General features: G+C 41.4%; 2 protein-coding genes across 2 annotated transcripts in view; one reads left to right on the top strand and one right to left on the bottom strand.

The window, feature by feature from the left end:
- LOC116036624 (prolyl 3-hydroxylase 1) overlaps window positions 1-10,793 on the bottom strand; it is a gene marked incomplete at its 3' end in the record, with an annotated part of 16,613 nt that extends 5,820 nt beyond the window's left edge. The window contains 8 exon segments of the mRNA XM_036002581.1: window positions 787-914; window positions 1,023-1,075; window positions 1,193-1,282; window positions 3,686-3,825; window positions 5,308-5,439; window positions 5,531-5,720; window positions 7,672-7,824; window positions 10,216-10,793. Of these exon segments, the coding sequence (XP_035858474.1) occupies window positions 787-914; window positions 1,023-1,075; window positions 1,193-1,282; window positions 3,686-3,825; window positions 5,308-5,439; window positions 5,531-5,720; window positions 7,672-7,824; window positions 10,216-10,677 (1,348 nt within the window).
- Window positions 10,794-14,726: 3,933 nt separating this feature from the next.
- Window positions 14,727-24,085, top strand: c6h1orf50 (chromosome 6 C1orf50 homolog). Its single transcript, XM_031280173.2, has 5 exons — window positions 14,727-14,963; window positions 17,570-17,685; window positions 18,779-18,865; window positions 19,942-20,073; window positions 23,044-24,085. Exons 1-5 carry the CDS (start codon window positions 14,915-14,917, stop codon window positions 23,227-23,229), a joined length of 570 nt encoding a protein of 189 aa, XP_031136033.1. The 5' UTR covers window positions 14,727-14,914; the 3' UTR covers window positions 23,230-24,085.
- Window positions 24,086-24,573: the final 488 nt, after the last annotated feature.

Below are 24,573 nucleotides of genomic sequence, written 5' to 3'. Positions count from 1 at the left end.
AGGTATAGCTTTAGTGCATTTAAACTTTTGTTGTTTCTGTTATTTTAAACGCACAAAGAAAATACAACCTTTTTGTCCCCTTTTTATGTTGTAGAGTAGATAAAGAGAGCGCAAGTTGCAGCCATGAGGCCGGGGAGAGTGCACGTGCAGGCAGCCACGAGAAGGAGTGATTTTTTATTTGTATTTTCGGGTTTACATGACAGACAGTTAAGTTTCTGAATAAAAATAAATAATTTTTGTGCAGAGTTTTGAAATTCATATTAAGTGCAGGCAGCCACGAGAAGGAGTGATTGGATTGGATGTTGAATTTGAATTTCTGAATGAATTCATATTTATGATACTAAAATATATCAATATGTATTTTGTGTAAAATAAATAAATTATAATACATAATTGATAATAATATATGAGAAATAAATTCTATTTTGTAAGAGAATTGGTAAGTAAAGTTAAATATTGGAAGAGTTTAAAACAAAAAAAGAAAATATTATGACGGAGGAGGTTTGTTAAATAATTAAAAATGTTTTATGGGGAAGGAGTGGGATTACACAAGTGTATACTTCTTCCCACTCCTTTTCGGACATGTCAACAACAACAACAAAAAATGATTATGATGTATCTATGTGACCTGATTTTCTGTTCAAAATAAATTTCAAAAACAGAAAGAATTTTGGACCCTGCATATATCGCCGCAAATCAACTGTCATTTTTTGTGATTGATTGTGATTCGGTCTATTTGGGACAAATGCACCAGCTTCTCACAAAACATCTGGGTGAAATATTCACCTTCTGGCTGCGTTATTATCATGGCAATATCTGAGGAATCCTTCTTCTTCTCCTCAACCAGAGTCTCAATCTCCTTCATTAGGTTTCCTATTTCCTCTGTTATCCTCGCTGCGGTCTCTCTGTCGGCTCTGAGACACGTACACAGAAAGGTAGAATCACAGAGGCCACAACATGACAATACATCGATTCTTGCCGTGCACAAATGTGTGTGTGTGTGGCAGCGTCTTCAATCTTACTTCTGCTTGTCTCTCAGTTTCTTAGGCATGACATCTTCAGGAGTCCATGTGTCCTGAATACAAAATGACAGTAAAAGGTCATTCATTAAAAAGTCAATTACCATCCTGCATGAAACCCCCTGCATCAAATAAGCACAATGTGATCAATAACAAATGATCGATTCACTCACTGGATCTACAAATGTGATTCCGAAGGCTTCGTATCCAAAGTAGAGCAGCTCTTTTTCCAGTAAGGACTGCTGAATGTGCTGTTTCACCACCTAGAGGTAAACAATTCAACTGTGAGTGCAGTGACATAGATGCTGTGTTCATGATGCATGATTAATGCCTAATTCACAGTAAATTCATGGTTTATCTCATGCAGTAAATACAGAGTTCTTGCAGGTTTTAGTTAACCTGATGGATTGCTTCGCATTTACTCGGCATATCCATCTGGGAACTTTCCGTTGGAGAACTTTTGGGAAGGAGCGAAAATACTGGTTAGCTGATTGGATAAACCATCTGTCTATCACCACCTATGTTGGTGATAGACGGGCCAAATCAACCAATCAGATCAACGATATATCAAACTCTTGCTGAAACCAGTCGGGAGAAGAGCAAAAACATCTTTTCCTCCGAAAAAAGCCTCCAGTGCCGTTTTTTGCTCTTCTTTCAATGAAGGAATACTTTCTAATTCAGATAAAACTTGCGCGATAGCTACGCTCATCTCATCCGTGGAAGCCGCCACGTTGTTTAGACTGAACAGTCGCTTCTCGTTGCGTCACACCTAAACCCGCCTCAAAACCAACGCTGATTGGTCGGTCGTTTGGCGAACGGCTCCAAATTTTCTCTGTCTCAAGATGCCAGACTGATCTGCGAGTGGAAAACTGAAGCTCGCGAGATCAGGACGGTCTCACGAGGCTAGAATTTAGTAAGTCAAATTTAAAACCTTTTTAAAGGTCCAATGTGTGGGAATTTCTCCCGTCTAGTGTTGAGATCATATATCGCAATCAACTCTCTCTCGCCACGCAGTTCAAAGTACGTATTACAGCTACGGTAGCCTTCACGCTTCAAAAAGTGAAGGTGTACAAAAGGCCGTCTATCAGCCATGGTTGTTGGAGTGCATGTCGGAGAGTGGCGTGGACGCGCGCATTACACCACGAGCGGGCACGCACGCCACCCGACAGAAAGGAGAGAGAAAGAAAAGGAGACTGCAGCGGTCCGGAGGATAATTAACTAGTTGGGATTTGGTGTGTGCGTCCAAAGCCGCTCCAATGTTCACTCTTTTTTTCTGATGACGCCGGTCTCTTGCTCTTTTCAATCTCCTTTTTCTTTTTCTGGGCGAGGAAGAAGAAGACTCCTGTTCCTGAAATTTGGATTTTGAATACGTGTGGTCCTCCATGTTTCCTTCTTCTAACTTGCCGGGGCCGGGAAGCTACGATACTCATTAGCAGCATTAGCAGCAGCTGTGAGTTTATCACGTGACAGTGAAAACGTGAAAGGTGGAGCAGTATGTCCTGTATGTCCCTTACCGGCCAACGTATTTCAAGATGGAGCATGAATATGGAGCGTCTACCCCAGTTCATGCAAACGCAAATGTAAAATTTCAAGCCAATAGGAATACTTGCAAAGTACTGTTTTTAAACTATATAAACTTCTTTGTCATGTTCATCAACGACGATAAATTATCAGAAGTCCGTAATTTTACAACGTAGAGTTCTCAAGGTTATATTAGACTCGGTAAAAGTAGCATTTCCGTGCTGCCTGGGAGGTGGATGCAACTTTTAGCAGCGATAAGTGTTAAGTGACATGTATTATTCGGCAAAAAGTATTGTTGTTGCCCGAGTGGATGCAATTCTTGTCACAACACCAGAACTAACGTTCTCTGTTGGGGTTTCTACTGCTACAGAATTTGCTAATGGACTGTGTGCAATCTAACTATAAAATTGTTGATGTCAGAGGCCAAGGCGGACAGTATAAGAGACTTTCAAAGGACTTCAAGGATTCAAGAACTTCTTTTCAGGACAGCAGTCAACAAGGTATTCTGTTTTACCTGTAGAGCCTTTCTTTATATTCGCGCCAAGCGCCATTTTTTTCCATTTATTTGTTTAGGTAGGTCCACCCCTCAAACTTAGATCACCTCATACTTTGCATTTCCAATTACTTTGTTTCCATAATATTATTATGGAAAGCACAAAAACCAATAACTATAAATGTATACACATGCAGGGAAAGTAATTCATGGTTTTTTTGGGGAGAAGAATCACCCACACTTGTTTTTATTCCAAAACGGAGCACAGGCTCGAAAGTGAGATCAGCAATCTCTGCATCATTCATCATCATTAGTATTGATCAACAGCCCTCTTAAACCACTATAAATAGAGCAGAATGTGGACATTTAGAGCCTGCAGCATTCAAAATCGTACTTATCGCTTCTTTAAAAGGCAGCAAACGTTTATGTGTTTTAGATTACCATCAGTGCTTTTTCAGCGTCTCTTTTGTGCCCTTGAGTATATTTGAGTCCTAATGGCGGCTATTTTTCTCTCCCCGCATGTTGTGTGAGCTGATTTACTGCTGATCATTATGGATTCAGATAATACACTGCTAAAAATAACTGCACTCACAAGGTGCTTTGGACAAAAGCCTCTACTAAATGTAGTTATAGTAAGTTAGACCGACTGTACCTGTCTGGCTGATATGGTCGCTGCCTTGTCTTCACCCAGCACTACAGAATAATAAGCCAGGTTCTGGTTCATCACCACATCGGCCGGGTGGAACAACAGGAAGGTCTTAGCACACTCTATGGCCTGCTCGTACTTCTCACCTGAAGAGAGGGAACAGAAGGAGGAGGGTGAAAGGGTTATTCTACACAAATACTCTCCTAGAGTTGCATTATAGGAAGTGTAGGATCACGTGTTTAGGAAACTTGGCAGGGCTCTGTTCACATACAAACATATTATTCATACTAGGGCTGGGTATCGCTAACCTGACTCCGCCAGATGGATTGCTTGGCATTTGCTCGGCATATCCATCTGGGAACTTTCTGTTGGACAACTTTTGGGAAGGAGCGAAAATACTGGTTAGCTGATTGGATAAACCATCTGTCTATCAACACCTATGTTGGTGATAGACGGGCCAAATCAACCAATCAGATCAACGAAGCTAGCTAAGTTAGTGAAGCTAGCTAAGTTAGTGAAGCTAGCTAAGTTAGTGAAGCTAGCTAAGTTAGTGTAGCTAGCGTTAGTTTGGCTTCAAGGGCCTTGCGGTTCTTCTAATGCCATCGTTTAACATACAATTAAGTTAGGTAACGTAGCTAACGTTAACGTTTTTAAACATACCATTTGTATGTGACATGAACCTCATCAACGACAATCCCCACCAAGTTTTCACAGTACACTTCTGAAGAAGAGCAAAACATCTTTTCCTCCGAGAAAAGCCTCCAGTGCCGTTTTTTGCTCTTCTTTCAATGAAGGAATACTTTAATTCGGAAAAAACTTGCGCGATAGCTACGCTCATCTCATCCATGGAAGCCGCCACGTTGTTTAGACTGAACAGTCGCTTCTCGTTGCGTCACACCTAAACCCGCCTCAAAACCAAAGCTGATTGGTTGGTCATTTGGCGAACAGCTCCAAATTTTCTCTATCTCAAGATGCCAGACTGATCTGCGAGTGGAAAACTGGAGCTCGCGAGATCAGGACGGTCTCACGAGGCTAGGGTATCGCCATTATTTCCCGAATCGATTCCATTCCGATTCACAAGGTCCCGATTCGATTACATTTCGATTCAATGTCAATTGAAATGTCAAAATTTCAGTTTCCATTTTGTTTGGATATAAAAGACATTCTCAGAGAACTTGTGCTGTAAATTGTACAAACACGAAACGACCCTGCAATATTTTTTATCATGCACCAGGTTAATGTTTACATTATTTTTAGTTTAAAGTACTTCAGATGTGTGCAATGGCGGACTGCGAGGCAGGCGGTCAAAATAATTACCTATTGCCTACCTAATTACCTATAATTACCATAATGGCACCAGTAGCCGGAGATCTGCGTTTAGCCGCAGGGTCAATCTTCTCTGGATGACTTGCTTCCGGAAAAAGTTCAACTTGTTTTCATAAAAGCCCAAGATCTGTCTCATAACTTTTTAACAAATATATCTGGCCATATGCATAATCAGTGATCATGATGCTGTAAATCTCTGTAGATTTAGAGTTTTATTCCACTTCCGTTACAGTCAGGGACATTGGATAAAGGCATACTCTACTCAGTACAGGCAGAAAAAGAAGAAGGGCTAATGGACTCACTGTTGTAGTAGGAGAACTGCAGGTAGTTGAAAAGCGAGGGGAGGAAGTCCTCAAAGGGCTTGTCTTTGCCAGCAGTTGAGGCCAACTCTACCGCGCAGTGCTGCTTACAGTTCAGTACCTGCATGTAATGGTCTGACACACACAAGCACATGTACACAAAGTAAAACGGTCAAAAATGTCTCAACTTTCATATGAATCTCATCCCAGAGATGTACTGTCTCACCTGTCATGGTCTGGAACAGGTCTGCACTGTACTCCATGTAGTTGTAGCCGTCGTAGTTGTAGGCTCCCTCGCACAGCGCTCTGCACTCCTTATCGGCAGTGAAGTACTCATTAATGGCCACTTCGAAGTGATCAGCCCCCAGGCCGAATGATTCGTCGCTGTAGTAACTCTTCCCCAGCAGGAACTCGGCCTGAGAAGAGAGGAAGTGGGCATCCAATGAGGTGGCCTAAGGTCACCATTACAAAGGGGATGTTGTGTAATATTACTAGTGCTGACGTGTAAGTGTCATTTTCTAGGTAATAGCATAATAAAAAATAATAGACGAAGCTTTCAGGTCTGAAAAGTGAAGCCAATGCGGAAATACCTTATACCTGCATTCTATCTAATTTCCAGCAGGGGGCGACTCCACCGGCTCCAAAAAGAAGTCTGTTTCTATAGAAGTCTATGAGAAAATTACCCTTCTTTATTACCTCAGCAAATATTTTCATAATGAGTATATGGCCTCAATCTCTAGTTTCAAGTCTTCTTCAACACAGCATGATGTTCATTTTGTAAATGATGGTCCCATTTATTTTTAAATAGACGATAAAGCAGGGGATGCTTTAGGACCTGTCAATCAGGACCTAGCGATGCTAACCATGCTAACACTGTGGACATTAAAATAGACCTGAACTTGTTTTTGGGTGTCCATGTTTTCATCTTAAACTTTGACCTTCTCACTGTGTGTGTTTTCAGTTCATCAAAGTTAATTGGAACATTTTTGTCACCTAAAAATGTCTTGTTCAGCGTTCTGACAACCAAGCTAGCTAGTTACCGCTAGTGTTAGCTAGTAACTTAAGGGAAAGTTTTTTGATTTTCTGTGTGCTGCTGTACATGCAGATGAATGGCGGCAGTACCCGGAGGTCCGCGTTTACCCGCCGGTAAATCTCCGCTGGATGACTCGCTTCAGAAGGGTTGAAAATTAGCAACTTTCTCCCTTTAGCGTTTAGCTTAGCGCAGCGCCATTTCAACCATTAACAACATTGCTTTGGCCGCGTCATCCTCCCCAGCTCAACCCTCTTGTCAAAAATCTTAAACTTGAGACTAACCAAGCTAGCTAGCTACCGCTAGCGTTAGCTGGTAGGTTAGGGAAAAGTTTTTCTGTACTGCTGTACATGCAGATGAATGGCTCGCTTCAGAAGGGTTAATAATCAGTAACTTTCCCTCTTTAGCGTTAGCTTAGCAGCAACCATAAACAACACTGACTTGGCCGTGTCATCCTCCCCAGTTCCACCCTCTCATCAAAAATTGTCCCGTTTGTCGCTGCCCGTTGTGAGTCGAGTGCAGATGTGAGTCGCGCATGCTCAGATTTAAACGGTTTACGGCATAACGTCTCATACTGAAATTTGTAAAATCCATAAAATAATAAACTTTTCTCTTTACATTCAATAACAGAAGATGGAAATCATTTCAAAAACGTTTTAGCTATCTATGATTGTTTGATTGCTAACGTTAGCTCAAAACGCCATTCCAGTGTCAGCCTTTGTTGTGTTTGATTGCTAACTTGTAGCCAGCATTGAACGAACTTCGTTGTAGGTCCATTTTTACTGTATTGACATTACAGAAGTCTCTCGTTAGCATCTTATAGGCTTCTTGTCACAAAGTGATGCATGTGCAACTCACATCTGCTCTCGTCGCAAAGTGACGCATGCGCGACTCACATCTGCACTCAACTCACATCGTGCAGTGACACCGTTGACCAAGATGGCGACGGCCATATTGCCAAACCTGAGGCTTCAAAAGTAAATATAATACATCCATGCTTCAAAACGGCAGTCCAAAAACCAGTGGGTGACGTCACTGATGCTACGTCCATGCTTTGTATACATTCTATGGGTAATAGCAAGGTAATAAAATGCCTTGAGAGACATTTTGCCTTTAGTTTCACACTCTATCATCCAACCAAAACATTCGTATAGCTATTTGAAAACTTTAAAGTTGGCCAGTTGACAATTCTGAAATATACTAAAACAAAAAGTACTGAAATGTGAGAAAAATGAAGGAATACAAATTATAGACAATCAGTCCCCCTCTAAAGACTGCCTTAGAGGCTAAGAGAACAAAAAGGCCATAAACTCGCCAGACAAGGCGTTTGCTCTCACCATATGTGGCCTGGCCTCCAAATCTTTGAAGTCCTCTGGCTGTACTCCTGCCATCATCCTGTAGTAGTCCAGGTTCTGTTTCATCTCCACGTGATCTGGGTTGGCCACGAAGAACGTGTGTGCAGCAGCCACTGCCTTGTCCAGCTTATTGATCTGAAAAAAAAGGATACAGGAGTCAGCTTGTCCTCTCTGATTGAAGGTGTGATAATAATCAGTAATCCACTTCAAAAAATCTACAGGCCCTATTTGACAGGACTGTTTACTGCTGCTGTGTGATAGTTTCCCCTTCTGTGTGCCTCCCAAACAGGGTTTAGTCTCTCTAAAGCCCACTACACACCAACCCGATTATCGGCTGTCTGACAGTCTGTCGAGGTCGGTGACTCGAGTCTGTTCGGTGTGTTCCGTGCTGTCGTCCGTCGGAGGAGCCATCGGCTTTAATTTGGGCTGATTTGACTTGTTGAATCGGCCAGTGGGCAGTCAGACTCAATGACCAATTACCGGAAATGACAAGCGGGATGAGTGTGACGAATGTCTCTCAAAATCTGACAAAATCTTTTAAACTGACCTTTGTCGATCTGAAATGAAGACAGATTCAGCAACTGCACGGCCTATTTCTCTCTTAGAATGTTTTCAGAAACACGTTTCGGTGAACTATTTTCGTGAACTACGAGATCGTATTCCGAACGAGCCACCATTATGGTCTGGTTTTGAAATTCAGGAGAAGCCAGACCCACGTGACGCGTACGTCCAATCAGCTGCCGGTTTTCATTTTTTGGGCGACAATACAGATTAGTGCCGCCTGCTGTTATGGAGACGTGTTACGTCTTGCGCACGCGTAGAACGTACGCTTAAGTCGGCGTCTCTTCGGTGAGTTCCGAGGCACTTTTTTGACCAGAGCCTTAACATTGATATATTATCACTGTATAACACTGTTGTTAACATGGCTAACATGTTAGCAAACAGTTGCTTATTTACACATCCATTAGACACAGAGCAACATTAGCATTCATGTTGAGTCATGTTTAAGATATTTAAGATATATTTCTTCCACTTGCACATATTTTAGTGGCAGATTAAAATTCTGCAGGAGCTTTTTTCATTACATTGCTGCTTTCAAGTTCTGTCTGAGAGTATTTTCGACTGTACACATTATCCAAGAAAACTGTGAATATGAAGAAGAAAAGAAAATTGGCAAAGAGAACAATATTGTATATCATATAAGTGTCTATCTTTGCCCATCTCACTTTACAATTTAAAGTACTCCAATGTGCCAACACAGCTGTATTTACATCATGAAGTAGGAGTAGGTACTTAAAAAACACTGTTTAGATAATCCTAGAACAGGCATATAGGTAAGGTTGAGTCTTTGTTCTTTTATTTACATTTTTATGGTGTTACTAGTTTATTTTAAAAAAATTTTTTATTTAGATTCATTTTTCTTTTTCTGTGGTTTGTATTTCAAGGGGGAAATGATGTTTTGAAACGTATTGTTGAAGCTGTTTTTAGATAGTTTGTTTAGTTTATTTGTTTTTCCCTGTAACTTGGGGAGACCCTTGGCTCAGTGGTGTAGTCTACGACGTGATACGCAGGTATACGCAGTATACTCACTAAGAAAGCTCCATGATTTCCATATACCCACTTAAAAATGCCCAATGACACGCAACGACATACTTTCCATTATAGTTCTGATATATTTTGAATTGTCATCTGTGTTTTCCTTCTTCACATACACTAAATAAAGGTATTTCCATCATAAATTGGTGCATAAAAGTGTATCTGAATACAGGAAATGAAGTCGTTGATGCTCAAAACTTCCCTGGGGGAGGACACCCAGACCCCCCCCATTATGATATGCCCCATCTCCCCCAAAGGCAGATTCTGGCCAATATATCTATATATAAAGTACAGTATACCCACTACAATACTACACCACTGCCTTGGCTGATCTTTTAGACTTAATTGGCCCATAGGCCTCCCTTGCATATTTTGTTATTATATATAAATTGCTCTGTTAATCCTCTCCTACGTGCAAACTAAAATGAAATGAAGTATGAGTTTATCAGAAGCATTTGAAAGCAGCACTTCAGGCCTTTAAAACCGCTGGATCCCCAAAAAACCCGTCAGACTCATAGACTGTATATAAGACTCCACAGGAGTTGACTCCACCTAAAGACGTGGCATGGCTGTCTTGGTGGTGGGGGGGGGGGGGGCATTTACAGTATCCAACTCCAAACCAGCTCTGAGTCAAAGCTTGAATGAGATCTCAACTAAAATGTGTTGAAGTTGTTCCCTCTGTTCTGGGCCTGCATGTCTAGTAGGAACTTGTGGAAACATGTAGGCTAACGTTATATCGGCTGTGTGTGATAGGACAGCACTGACTGCTGTGACATTGTAGCTAACGGCCCTGTATAGACCATTTACAGTTGTAAACATAAACATTCTAAATCAACTCACAGGAAATTAACAAAGGGCCAGGCCGTTGCCTAGCAATGGCATTCCATCGAAAAGGCCTATTAGGCTACTAACCTATTTAAATAACGTTACCTTAAAATATGCGGCTTGCAAGTAATTATAAGGGGTCCTCTTTTTAAACTCCAGCTCCACGTCTGCAGTAACTTGATGCAGAGTTGGGTAACCCAGTTTCTCGGTCTCGCAGGAGTTCACACAGTCCGCCCGTTTCAGGATTTTCTGGAAGAATCCCAGGTCCTCCACAGACCCGGCCCCCGGTATGGGAACTCCCAAGCCGGACAGACGTTCACCGAAAGCGGTCTGGTTGGCGCAGCTCAGCCGGCACTGAGCCTTCACATTGCGGACCGTAGCTTTGTTCCTAAGCGCCTTCTCCATGTTCAGGACAACGGTCAACCAGTCCCCCTTATAGTAGGCTTCAACCGCCTTGTCGAAGAGGAAATCATAGGGCTCCAAAACAAAGTGGCTGCTCACATCGGTGTCCGAACTGCACAGTGGAATAATAAGGCAGGAAAATAGCAGCGCATAACGGAGCTCCATGGTGCTAAAATGTCAGGGCTCTGCAGTGGGGCAGGAGCCTAACCAGGGACTAGAAAGTCGGTGGACAGAGGAGGAGGTGTAGCTTACTTCTCCCACAGTAACTTGTCTGGGGGGCGGGGTTTGCACAGTTGTCCCCGATAACCCCGAGGACCCCCACTGCCTCAAACTATTGAGACTTTTTTTTAAAAGGACTAAAAACATTTCTTTTTAGGAGAACTTATGAGTTTTAACTAACCCTGCAAGTCATTTCACTGTCTATTTGTATTCTATATTGATGTTTTTACCATTATGATCTTAACTGTAGCACTTTGAGATTTGCTCCAAATGTAAAGTGCATTACAAAAAAAATCTATTATTATTATTATTATTATTATTATTATTATTATTATTATTATTATTATTATTATTATCCCCCACATAGCCTACTTTATGATCCCCTACGTTCTCTTGATACATCCATGATTCCCTCAGTTGCTCACAGTCACATTCAAGGTAAAAATAATAGTAAGAGCTAGTCAACAAAGTGTAGGCTATTAAAGGAACATAGCTTCAGTGCAAGAAATACAAAAGTTGAGTAGAAGTAAAGTGATATTAGTATGTAGATATGTTATAATAATGCTATATAGCGTCCTACTGTGGGCCTATAATGTGCAAGGGAAAATGCTAAATAAGTTGACTGACTTAGAGCTGCACAGATTAGATAGATAGATAGATAGATAGATAGATAGATAGATAGATAGATAGACAGATAGACCCCAAAAAAAAATGGGAAATTCCGGTGTTGCAGCAGCAGAAATATCAGACACACATCACACATACAGAATATACATGAAGCAAAAGGATGCAATATAATGTACATGACATAATAATAGGATAGAATATAAGAACAAATAATCACTAATATTGAATAATCGATTAGTTGTCAACTGTTAAATCAATCGCCAACTATTTTCATAATTGATTAAACGATTTGAGTTATTTTTTTATGAGAAAAAGTAAAAATCCTCTGATGTGAATATGTTCTAGTTTCTTCTCTCCTCTGGGACAGTAAACTGAAGATCTTTTAGTTGTGGACAAAACAAGACATCTGAGGACGTCATCTTGGGCTTTGGGAAAAACTGATTGACATCTTTCACCGTTTTCTGACATTTGATAAAGCAAACAAACTAATCTATTTAAGGTGCAGTAGGTAAGACTTCTAAAACTAACTTTCTGTCATATCTGCTGAAACTGACCCTATGTTCCAGTAGAACTACAGGAAGCAGGTCATTAAAATAAATCCAGCTCCTCTGGCTTCACCTACAGCCTGGAGAGAGATTTACAAAAATCCACCGCTCCCTGTTCAGATGCACCAATCAGGGCCAGGGGGGGTGTCTAACTGTTCAGATGCACCAATCAGGGCCAGGGGGGGTGTCTAACTGTTCAGATGCACCAATCAGGGCCGGTGTCTAACTGCGTGTCAATCACTGCTCATGCACACACATTCATTCTTCCTTGTGGGGGGAGGGGCTTAGGAGACCGTTTTGGGCTTTAGCAGAAAGGGGGGAGGGACTGAGAAGTTGTTGATGTTCAAATTTTTTGGCTAAGTCCTGGATCTTCACAATCCTACCTACAGCACCTTTAATCGAGAAAATAATCGACAGATTAATCGACAGTGAAACTAATCGTTAGTTGCAGCCCTTACTGACTTTAGTGTATAATAGAGTAATGTTCATATCAGCTTAACTATCAGCTGAACTAAAAATCACCTTACAAAATCATCATTATCAAATTCTCTTCCCCCAAGACCAAGTTGTTTGTTGTTACTGGCTTCCAAGTGTATTTCCCAGTAAAAGAAAGTTAGCGGCAATTTATGTAGCAGTAGCTCAGGGGTCCGGAGGGTTGCTGGTTCAAGTCCCCATACGGCCCAAAGTATGGTGGTGGACTGGTAGCTGGAGAGGTGCCAGTTCACCTCCTGGGCACTGCCAAGGTGCTCTTGAGCAGGGCACCGAACCCCCAACTACCCTGGGCGCCTTTCCATGGGCAGCTCCCTCACGCTGACATCTCTCCATTAGTGCATGTAGAGGTACTGAGCATGTGTGTGTAATGTGTGTATTAACAACAGAGTGAAAACATTGTAATTTCCCCTTGCGGGATTCATAAAGTATACATTATTATTATTATTATTATTATAAATGACAAAACCTGCAGAGTAGGCACTAATCAGAATCAGAAAAGGATGTATTGCCTAGTAAGTAACACAATGAATATCCCTTGGTGGATGGTGAATACATAAACATAATATTAAAATGAAAAAACAATAACTACAAAAACAAATATGTACAATATGTTTGACAATAAGAAGGCTGTATGGTTTAGTGCAGGATGTGCAAAAATGTTGACTGTTGTATATAATATAATGTGCAAAAAAAAAAAAAAAATCGGATTGATTGAATGATTTTAGTCCAAAAATCAAAGTGTGTCAAGCTTTGAGCAAGTGTCAGATTAAGATATTATAATATAATATTAGATAAGATTACAACCTTTCACCTGGAAGTGTTGGCCTGTTACAACTCTAACCTGAGATATTATCTGAATGTTTATATATATAAATGATCAGATCGAACTCTGAGTATGTTATATTATTGGGAAAAATTGAAGTATCTTGTTAAAAAAATAAATGTTACAACACATCTTCTGATGACAGGAAAACTGAGGAGATGTATTTTCTAATCAATGAGAGGGACACAAGGACCAGTGGTGGAATGTAACTAAGTAGTATACTCATGTACTGTAAGCTACTTAAATATAGATTTGAGGTTCTTGTACTTTACTTGAGTATTTCCATTGTATGCAACTTTATACTTTTACTCCTCTACATCTCAGAGGCAGATATTGTACTTTTTACTCCTCTATATTTACTTGTCAGATTAAATTGTCACAAAGCTGAAAACAGGACTGTTTTTCTGACACCATGAAAAGAGATACGTGGTTCTCACAGGACAGCAGCTACAGACATATATATATATATATATATATATATATATATATATATATATACACACACACACACACACACACACACACACACACAGGAATATTAATCCAGAAAAATCAGATATAATAGTAAAACACTGATAGGGAATATTTTACTGGTAATTCACACACAGTTGCAAGGTAATGTAAGTCAATGGAGGCCAAACAGCATCGATAAAACGCTACAAAGCGAGTATGCGTCTGATACACGCCAAAAGGCATACGAATTGCGTGTCATACATACGCCACTTCAGAGATCATCTGTCTACACACAATGAATGGGCTGTTGTCAGAACTATGGTGGTGATACACAATTGCTGCATGTACTCTTTACTTTTACTAAAGTGGTCATGCTCTTGTGATCACTCTACTGGTACTTTTAATAGGCCGCCTACTTTAAGTACAATTTGCTGCTAATACTTTTAAGGTTTTGAAGGCAGGACTTTTAATTTGTAATATATGTTCACACTTACATTGCTACTTTTACTTAAGTAAATGATCTGCATACTTCTTCCAAAACTGCAGATAACAAATGAAAAATAAAATGTACAAGAAATACTTAGTTAGGCCTCATGGAACAGCAACTTCTACTACCGTGCACGCAATGCATCATGGGGCAAACCATGTAAGGAAATGGCAGAAAACCCAAGACAAGACTCTTGTAAAGGTCTTATATACAGTCTATGGTCTTAGGTCGTTTATATCCTACAGTATACATCTGTGGTTTAATAAGCAGGATGGGAAGCTGATGATGGGACAAATGTTTCCAAGCAACTGTTTTAGGTGGCGATTTCCCGACTTCGGCTTGTTTGGTTTCTGAACGGTGACATATCTTCTCTTGTTTAAATGTTCTGTGGCGAGCCCGGCCTTGTGTTGCCATGCCTGAAAACAAATCTAAGTAATACTGAGAAGAGAGTATAAAGTATACAATTTAATTCGATTTTACTGTGGTGGCATGTGGTTGCATGTTTAAAATATGAATTTATAATAGTAAAAAAGCTCAGATAAAGCTTTTATTTTAAAGTCTTTATACAGGCACAAATTAGGACTACCATTGTAGGCAAAATGGGGCGGAGCTTTAGGACCCTGGTGACGCCTCCGGCCGGTATTTTTGGTCAATTATTTAGCTGGTTATAAAACCCGCAGGTGGCCAGAAAGAGGTTATATATTTGATAAAATCCCTCCCGAGAGTATTCTGTAGTAAAAACTGAAAGAAGACAACATGGACAGGACGGTCAGCCTTCCCAATCAGCCCGACAAAACCACCACAGGTAACAGAAGCGTACACTGTCAATGTTAATATGGTTGTATTATGTTTTAAATAAACTACATGTAAACCATAGCATATGTGTGTCCGGAGTGGCAGCTCGACTTCTCGAGCAGCTGTGGTGAACGTGAAGTGTTAACGTCATTGCTGTATTATTGCTGCAACGTTAACTAAACTGCAACTTATCAAAGAACTTTACAAAAACGTTATATATCTATATCAGAACTATGAGAAAAGAACGCTGAAGAAAGTGACCAAAAAAACCATCAAAAACATCGCCAAAGGTGACAAACTTGTTCAAAAAGTGAGAGAAAAAAACAGGAAAAAGCGACAAAAAAACTTGTTAAAAAATGTCATTACATCACGTGTCATTTAGCTGACGCTTTTATCCAAAGCGACTTACAATTTCTATATATGTCAGAGGTTGCATGCCTCTGGAGCCACTATGGGTTAAGTGTCTTGCTCAGGGACACATTGGTTGATGTATCTCAGTGGGAATAGAACCCAGGTCTCCCACACCAAAGGCATGTGTCATATCCACTGCGTATATCACCACCCCTAATTGACAAAAACATAATTAAAAACGGCAAAAGTAACACGAAAATTGGAAAGAAAGTGACAAAAAAATTGGAATAAGAATCAACAAAAACGTCAAAGTGTAAAAAAAGAACAAAATGTTGAAATTTCGACCCAGAAAAACATAAAGTTGCATGGTCGACGGGAAGACAACACAATTCAACAGTTCTAAATCTGTGATGTGTGTTTAAAGGTGCTCTAAGTGATTTCACGTGTTTTTTAGGCTACAACATTTTTTGTCACATACAGCAAACATCTCCTCACTATCTGCTAGCTGCCTGTCCCCTGAACACACTGTAAAAAATATCTCCTCACTATCTGCTAGCTGCCTGTCCCCTGAACACACTGTAAAAAATATCTCCTCACTATCTACTAGCTGCCTGTCCCCTGAACACACTGTAAAAAATATCTCCTCACTATCTGCTAGCTGCCTGTCCCCTGAACACACTGTAAAAAATATCTCCTCACTATCTACTAGCTGCCTGTCCCCTGAACACACTGTAAAAAACATCTCCTCACTATCTGCTAGCTGCCTGTCCCCTGAACACACTGTAAAAAATATCTCCTCACTATCTACTAGCTGCCTGTCCCCTGAACACACTGTAAAAAATATCTCCTCACTATCTGCTAGCTGCCTGTCCCCTGAACACACTGTAAAAAATATCTCCTCACTATCCGCTAGCTGCCTGTCCCCTGAACACACTGTAAAAAATATCTCCTCACTATCTGCTAGCTGCCTGTCCCCTGAACACACTGTAAAAAATATCTCCTCACTATCTACTAGCTGCCTGTCCCCTGAACACACTGTAAAAAATATCTCCTCACTATCCGCTAGCTGCCTGTCCCCTGAACACACTGTAAAAAATATCTCCTCACTATCCGCCTGTCCCCTGAACACACTGTAAAAAATATCTCCTCACTATCTGCTAGCTGCTTGTCCCCTGAACACACTGTAAAAAGACGCGGTCTCTGTAGACAGCCCAGGCTCCACAAACGGCAACAAAAACAAACTGAGCCAACCTGCACTACCAAACATAACAAACAGTGTTCCAGCCAATAACTGACAAGAAGGATTTGAGGGTGGGGGGGTTGAGGAGGAGGGAGGGGCGATCTAGTCTCGTTTTGTTTGAAAATACTTTGAACGTCAACAAGAAGTGACGTCACCCAACATCGCTTAGAGCACCTTTAACTGAATAGTATCATTAGACAAATATAATTTACCGCTTTAACTATAATAAATATAGTATTACATGACATTACAGTGCCATATGAGATATTATTTGTCTATAAGGAATCGTAGTAGCAGATGTTGTGATAGTGCCGTAACGTTAGGTAACGTCGCTGTGACAGTGGTAGTAGTGACTTTAGTAGCATAGAAATGAAATGTCAAAAAATGTCAATCAGTGTTTCCCAAAGGACAAGATGACGTCCTCAAATGTCTTGTTTTGTCCACAACTCAAAGGTATTCAGTTTACTGTCCCAGAGGAGAGAAGACACTAGAAGATATTCACATTTAACAAGCTGACATCACAACATTTTAACTTTTTTATGTGAGAAATGACCCAAACCGATCAATCGATTGTCAAATAGTTGGCGAATCGATTTAATCTTTGCAGCTCTAGTTTCATGCATTATATGATGTAGGGCTGCTCGATTATGGAAAAAAATATAATCACAATTATTTTGGTCAATATTGAAATCACAATAATTTAACACGATTACTCGTTGACTTCAGGAAAGATGTTGCAATTATTGAACTTAAACAGTGGAAAAAGTTAAATAAATCAACTGTGAAATTTGTCTTAATACTTTTCCTATTTAAACTTAATTTTCTTAATTCAGAACACAGGAGAAAATAAGAGTTTACTTGCAAAACGTAATGAGCTAAATAATAGTTTTTCTCGATTATTCTGTTTTTGTGATCATTGGGAGCCGAAATCATAATCAGGATTACATTTCGATTAATTTCACAGCCCTATAATCTTTGCAGCTCTAGTTTCATGCATTATATGATGTAAGTGAACTTGTTTGCAGTGACTCTGGTTGAGAGCAGCAGCACCCCCAGCGGGCTGGAACTGGTCAGTTCCTACCAGACCAACAGAGTGGGAGACCCCATGGACCTAGTGGCCCTGGCATCTCAAGTACAGAAGGTATGGGGGGGCTTCTGGTACTGGGGCTCCAGCCCCGAAAGTTTTCTCAAAAGCCCTAAATCCTTTTAGGTTTTTTTAAAATACCTTCAACTGTTCTATGCTACTACAACTGTGATAACAGCTGGGAGGAGGCCTCGGGGAAGACCCAGGACTAGGTGGAGGGATTATATCTCCAACCTGGCCTGGGAACGCCTCGGGATCCCCCAGTCGGAGCTGGTTAATGTGGCTCGGGAAAGGGAAGTTTGGGGTCCCCTGCTGGAGCTGCTACCCCCGCGACCCGTTACCGGATAAGCGGAAGAAGATGGATGGATGGATGGATGGATGGACTGTGATAACGATCTAATCTAATATAATTGAGTAAATGTTTTTTTGGTGTTCCTTTTTTTTCAATTAGAGCAGCCCAGATTATTATGGGTTGGATAGTAGGGGTGTGCAAAAAAATCGATTCACATACGTATCGCGATTCAAGCTCTACCGATTCAAAATTGATTCACAGAATTCCAAAAATTGATTAATATTTTTTAATTTGTTTTTATTGTATGTCTACTGCAATCACATGGGAAAAGTAACTCCATTTACATACTGTGAATTGTTTTTTTTAATCGAGAATCTTTTTTGAATCAAAAATATATTTTGAATCGAATCTTGAGCCTAAAAATCAATATTGAATCGTGACATTTTCTGAATCATGCACCCCTAATGGACAGTCAGCTAAACATTAATTCTGTGTGACACAAATGGGTTACACGATTAGTAATGCTGTGTTTTAGGTGGCAGGAGTGAAAATTTGTTGCAACATTTTTTGTGTTCTGGTTTTTAGAATGATTAAGTCATTCAGAGAACAAATACAAACAGAATAGGATGTAGGATCTACAGGATCTTTTTCCCATATGATGTACAGTTTTTTAGGCATTCTTTTATTTCAGATGGCTTAAAAAATGGTGCAATAAATGGGCGGGAAATCTCCCTGGGAGAGCATGTTTACAACATCTGGCCCCTGGACTGAGATCATTTCTGTTCCGTCAAGTTATATAAATCAACACCCTCTGTTATGGATCTCACCGTTCTGAAAATACTTGTACTTTGTTATTAGGGAGATGACTTCATTAAAGCCAACGCTTGCAACAAACTGACAGTCATTGCCGACCAGATCCGATACTTACAGGAACAGGCGAAAAAGGTAAGCAGCAAAAACACCAGTACACGCGGTAGACTCAGGCTGAGGTGTTGTACCACAGGTTGAATATGCTGTAGTTGACACACTTTTAACCTTCTTTGATCAATTAAAGTCCAAGTCGTATTTGCAGTTCCATTTAATTCCATTAGGTCTTCATGGGTTTTCCAAAACAAACGGTGACTGTGGCATGTATGGGTGTGTGTGTGTGTGTGTGTGTGTGTGTGGTCCAAAACTGTCTGTGCTTCTGGGTAGAACACCTGACTAACTAAAGATTGGTATCTATTTATGCCCTAAGCGCTAATTGGCTCTTACACCAACGTGATATCATGACTTTGTGTAAACATACACTCCCACTTTCTTAAGCCAAGTGGCGTGTTATCTGTACGCATTTTGAGCTCACCGCATGTATGTCTACGCTGTATACAGCGGACATAAACATACAGGCCACGTGGCGTGTTATCGCCACATGGCGTGTTATCGCCACATGGCGTGTTACCGCGAGAAGAAAGCTGCGGTTGAGTTTAGGAAACCTGACACGCGGGACACAATCCCCGGTCTCCTGGGTGAAAGTCCTGTGTTTGACCAATCCTCCCCCCCGACCAACCTCCCTACGCGGATTTTCGCCCTTTCACACTACCCGCAACGGCGTCAATTCACACACAGTTGCAAGGTAATGTAAGTCAATGGAGGCCAAACAGCATCGATAAAACGCTACAAAGCGAGTATGCGTCTTGATAACACGCCAATAATGGCATACGAATTGGCGTGTCATACATACGCCACTTCATGAGATCAGTCTGTCTACACACACAATGAATGGGCTGTTGTCAGAACTATGGTGGTGATACACAATTGCTGCATGTACTCTTTACTTTTACTGAAGTGGTCATGCTCTTGTGATCATAATGGAGGAAAACACTCTTGGGTAATGTTCAGATGTGACACGTTGTCCTCCTAATATTACAACAACCTATTTGCAAAAAGAAGGACTGTAGTAAAAATAAGATCAAACTACAAAGTATGTACAAAAGAAGACATGTTTTCAGTCCAGTACACTTATTTGTCTTCTTTCTTTCTAGGTTTTAGAAGATGCTAAAAGAGATGCTGACCTCCACCATGCTGCCTGCAACATTGTGAAAAAACCAGGCAACATGTATTACCTCTACCAGCGGCCATCTGCACAGAAATACTTCTCCATCATCTCTCCTAAGGTCTGCACTATACTGATACATGCTGATAGATTAAAGGTCCCATGGCATGAACATTTCACTTGAGTTTTTTTAACATTAATATGAGTTCCCCCAGCCTGCCTATGGTCCCCCAGTGGCTAGAAATGGTGATAGGTGTAAACCGAGCCCTGGGTATCCTGCTCTGCCTTTGAGAAAATGAAAGCTCAGATGGGCCAATCAGGAATCTTCCCTTTATGACGTCATAAGGGGAAAGGTTACCTCCCCTTTCTCTGCTTTGCCCGCAGAGAGAGAGAGAGAGAGAGAGAGAGAGAGAGAGAGAGAGAGAGAGAGAGAGAGAGAGAGAGAGAGAGAGAGAGAGAGAGAGAGAGAGAGAGGAGAGGAGAGAGAGAGAGAGAGAGAGGAGAGAGAGGAGAGGAGAGAGAGAGAGAGAGAGAGAGAGGGACGAGGAAAGAGAGAGGAGAGAGAGAGATCGGAGACGAGAGAGAGGAGAGAGGAGCTGGCTGAGAGAGAGGAAAGAGAGGAGAGAGAAGAGATTGGAGCAGAGGAGAGAGGAGAGAGAGGAGAGAGAGGTCAGAAAGAGGAGAGAGAGAGAGAGAGAGACGATGGCGAGAACGCAGGAGAGAGAGAGAGAGAGAGAGAGAGATGCTGACGAGGAAAAGAGAGAGAGGGAGAGGAGGAGTGAAGAGAGAGAATCATGGCTTGAAAACAGAGCAGAGGGGAGAGATGAGAGAGAGCATGCTTGAAACAAGCAAAGTGGAGAGAGAGAGAGATGCGGCTTGAAAACAAGCAAAGGGGGAGAGAGAGAGTGGAGAGAGAGAGAAGAGCGGGTAGCATCTGGCTTGAAACAGCACAGGGGAGAGAGAGAGAGGAGAGGGAGAGAGAGAGAGAGAGGCGGACAGTGCACAGAAGGAGAGAGAGAGAGAGGAGAGATGAGGGAGAGAGCAGAGAGCATGGTTGACGGAGCGGAGATGAGGGAGACGAAGGAGAGAGAGAGAGAGAGGCTTGAAAACAAGCAAAGTGGAGAGAGAGAGAGAGAGAGAGAGAGAGAGAGAGATCATGGCTTGAAAACAAGCAAAGTGGAGAGAGAGAGAGAGAGAGAGAGAGAGAGAGAGAGAGAGAGAGAGAGCATGGCTTGAAAACAAGCAAAGTGGAGAGAGAGAGAGAGAGAGAGAGAGAGAGAGAGGGGGGGAGAGAGAGAGAGAGAGAGAGAGGGGGGGGAGAGAGAGAGAGACATCATGGCTTGAAAACAAGCAAAGTGGTAGTTGGTCAAGGCCACCCCCCCACCCCCCCTCCACCTTGCCCCCCCTCTCTCTCTCCTCAGTAGCATTTAAAGCTACAGACACAGAAATGGCACATCCTAAGGAAAGCTCATTGTGGGACTGGCTCTAGTGGCTGTAATTCTGCACCAAGGCTGAATTTCAGGAAAGAGACTTCAGATACAGTATTAGGGGACCACTAAGGTCTATATAAAGAGACTTCAGATACAGTATTAGGGGACCACTAAGGTCTATATAAAGAGACTTCAGATACAGTATTAGGGGACCACTAAGGTCTATATAAAAGAGACTTCAGATACAGTATTAGGGGACCACTAAGGTCTATATAAAAGAGACTTCAGATACAGTATTAGGGGACCACTAAGGTCTATATAAAAGAGACTTCAGATACAGTATTAGGGGACCACTAAGGTCTATATAAAGAGACTTCAGATACAGTATTAGGGGACCACTAAGGTCTATATAAAAGAGACTTCAGATACAGTATTAGGGGACCACTAAGGTCTATATAAAAACATCCAAAAAGCAGCATGTCATGGGAACTTTAATGTTACTGTATACTGTATGTCACCCTGTAGGGATACAAAGGCTATGTTTAGACGGAAACGATCTGAAGAGAAAACACAAAAGTGGCGTTGCGTTCTCACTTTTTATTCCGCATTTAGACGAGCGTTTTGGGGGGGGAATCTGCGTGCATATGGTGACGTAAAAGTCTAAAAGTCTGTAGTTACCGACATTTCTATTATCAAAGGCCAAGGTAAATTCAAATAGCTTGTATTCTCTGACCAACCTTTCAAAACCCAAAGTGTGTCATTTTACATTGACTTCAAGTCAAAGAAAATTCTCAAAATTAAGAAGCTGAAACTATCAAAATAGTTTCTGATGCAGTTAGTGTCAATAGACTCTTAATCAACCCTGCACTGGCTAGAATCTGACTGAAGTCGCTGGTACCGGGCCGTGAATGGCTCAAGCCCATCCTAACATCCAGTGGAACCCTAACCCCAGCCCGTCCACTATGATTTCAACATGACATCATGACTTCGCGTAAACATACACAACACTTGTGGTGTGTTATCTGTACACATTATGAGCTATCTGCGTGTATGTCTACGCTGTATACAGCGGACGGCAGTCTGCAACGTCACACGGCAAACATACACGCCACTTTCTAAAGCCACGTGGCGTGTTATCGCGAGGCTACGCTTGGGTTTAGGAAACGCCACACGCAGGTTGGGTTTAGGAAAACAACAAACGTGGAAAGGAAACGTGACACGCGGGACACGATCCCCGGTCTCCTGGGTGAAAGTCCTGTGTTTGACCCATCCTCCCCCCCGACCAACCTCCTTACGCGGATTTTCGTCCTTTCATACTAGTCGCTACGGCGTAAATTCACAGTCAATCGCAAGGTAATGTAAGTCAATGGAGGCCAAACGGCGTTGATAAACACGTTAAAAAGCGAGTATGCGTCTTGATACCACGCAGATAATGGCATATGAATTGGTGTGTCATACATACGCCACTTCATGAGATCAGTCTGATGATTTCTAGGTTGGATTTATCTGTTATTGTGAGTTGCTTTGGATGAACCCGTTAGCAAAACGAATTTCATTTAATCAATAAATCATTTTAGCTCCTTTTTGACACAAACGTTTTGACTTCTGACTACGTGCTGCACATCTCACCATAGCATACTTTCTTGTCTTCTCCCCTAAAGGAATGGGGTCCAAGTTGCCCTCATACGTTTGTCGGTGCATTCAAACTCCAACATGACATGTCCTGGACTCCTGTAGACGAGGTGGAGAAGAAGGATGCAGAGATGGCCATCATGGACAAACTTCTGAGCCAGCAGACCGCCTTACCACCTTACACAGAACCCAACTTCAAGGGCCTCTCTGATTAACGGACTGCTGAACTGGACTGACATTTTAAAAGGACACATTGTGGATGCTAACTGTAGTCTTAATGGACATTTGGACAGAAAACAATCCATACATGGATTGGAATCGCTGATATCAGAGCAGCCGTCACACAGTATTTTGGTTTTATACACTGACCTGAGTGCACAATGCATTACTACTTACTACAAGCTTTTGTTATACACATGAATGTATACAGTTGTCTCCACTTCCTCCCACTGTACAAAACTGAAGCCAAAATATCCCGGATACGTCTCATCTTGTAATTTTGGTGGAAGAGTCTGCGCAGTAGTAATCGGGGCGGTGGAGCTGCGGTATCAAATTCCCGCCCATACACCCACCCGGCCAATCGTGAGTCAATCATGATGTATCGCTCCGTTTTTATAGCATCAAATAACTGATAAAAACTACACTTATCAACTTACACTTGAACCAACATCAGCATGATCAGAACTACCTTAAATGACAGAAACCACCTTTGGGGAAAATGTAGTTGACGTGCACTTTTTTTTAAAGTTGGGTTCATGTCCCATCCACTAACATGGAGGGGGGCGGGGTTTATGACTGTTCCATCCAAACTGCTGTTTTAGTATTTCTGTTTTAGTATTTCTGTCTTTCATGTGTTAATCGTGAAAGCGGAGTGACCTTGTTACGAGCACAGGATGTATCCCTGAGGGCAGAGCGCGTAATGTGGAGGAGTGTGCGTGAACCGAATAACTAACTTGACTCCCAACTCCTTTAAAAAGACACTGTTGTGAACAATCTTCAGTCACTGTCTGTACTTTACTGTGAGTGCTGTAAACGGACTCCTTACTTGCAAGTAAAAACGAACTTCAGTGATTCTTGTCCATTCTTTGATAAATAATTATCCTAACAACGTCTACTGCAGCCAGCCTCCAGATGTCTTGGCTTCACTTATGCAGTCTATGCATTAACCCCAGGTTGCAACCTTAGGGATGGTTTTCTAAAATTGAAAATATCAAATTGGGTTACACTCGCAAGCCTGTGCATGGACACTTTTATCAATTTCTTTTTTTTTAGACTTTATCAAAGCTGTTTGTCCAACATTTAGTCACCCAGGATCAGATTTAAAGCTGCGCTGTGGACACCATAACATAAGCAATGTTTATATTCAGTGTTTTCACCAAAATGCATTGTGTGTATCTTTGAGGCTCAACAAAATGTGATAAAGCATTTTCTGCATAGCTTAAAAAAATTAATAATTGTTCATTGTTTGCATCCCTGTTTGCTTACTGTCTTCTTCTTTGCTGTCTTTGTTGCTACTTTACAACTGTAGACCAGCAGGAAAGGGTGAAACCAACGTCAGG

Source organism: Sander lucioperca, chromosome 6 (assembly GCF_008315115.2).
Source record: "Sander lucioperca isolate FBNREF2018 chromosome 6, SLUC_FBN_1.2, whole genome shotgun sequence".
Lineage (NCBI taxonomy): Eukaryota > Metazoa > Chordata > Actinopteri > Perciformes > Percidae > Sander > Sander lucioperca.
The sequence above is the reverse complement of the archived record's forward strand: the minus strand, read 5'-3'. Positions and strand labels throughout refer to the sequence as shown.

What these genes read in the sequence shown, in the direction of transcription:
- c6h1orf50 (XM_031280173.2), top strand. Translation starts at nt 14,915, where the DNA reads ATGGACAGGACGGTCAGCCTTCCCAATCAGCCCGACAAAACCACCACA. An exon ending in TGGCATCTCAAGTACAGAAG is followed by an intron (nt 17,686 to 18,778) that starts GTATGGGGGGGC and finishes CTTTGTTATTAG; the next exon opens with GGAGATGACTTCATTAAAGC. An exon ending in TACAGGAACAGGCGAAAAAG is followed by an intron (nt 18,866 to 19,941) that starts GTAAGCAGCAAA and finishes CTTTCTTTCTAG; the next exon opens with GTTTTAGAAGATGCTAAAAG.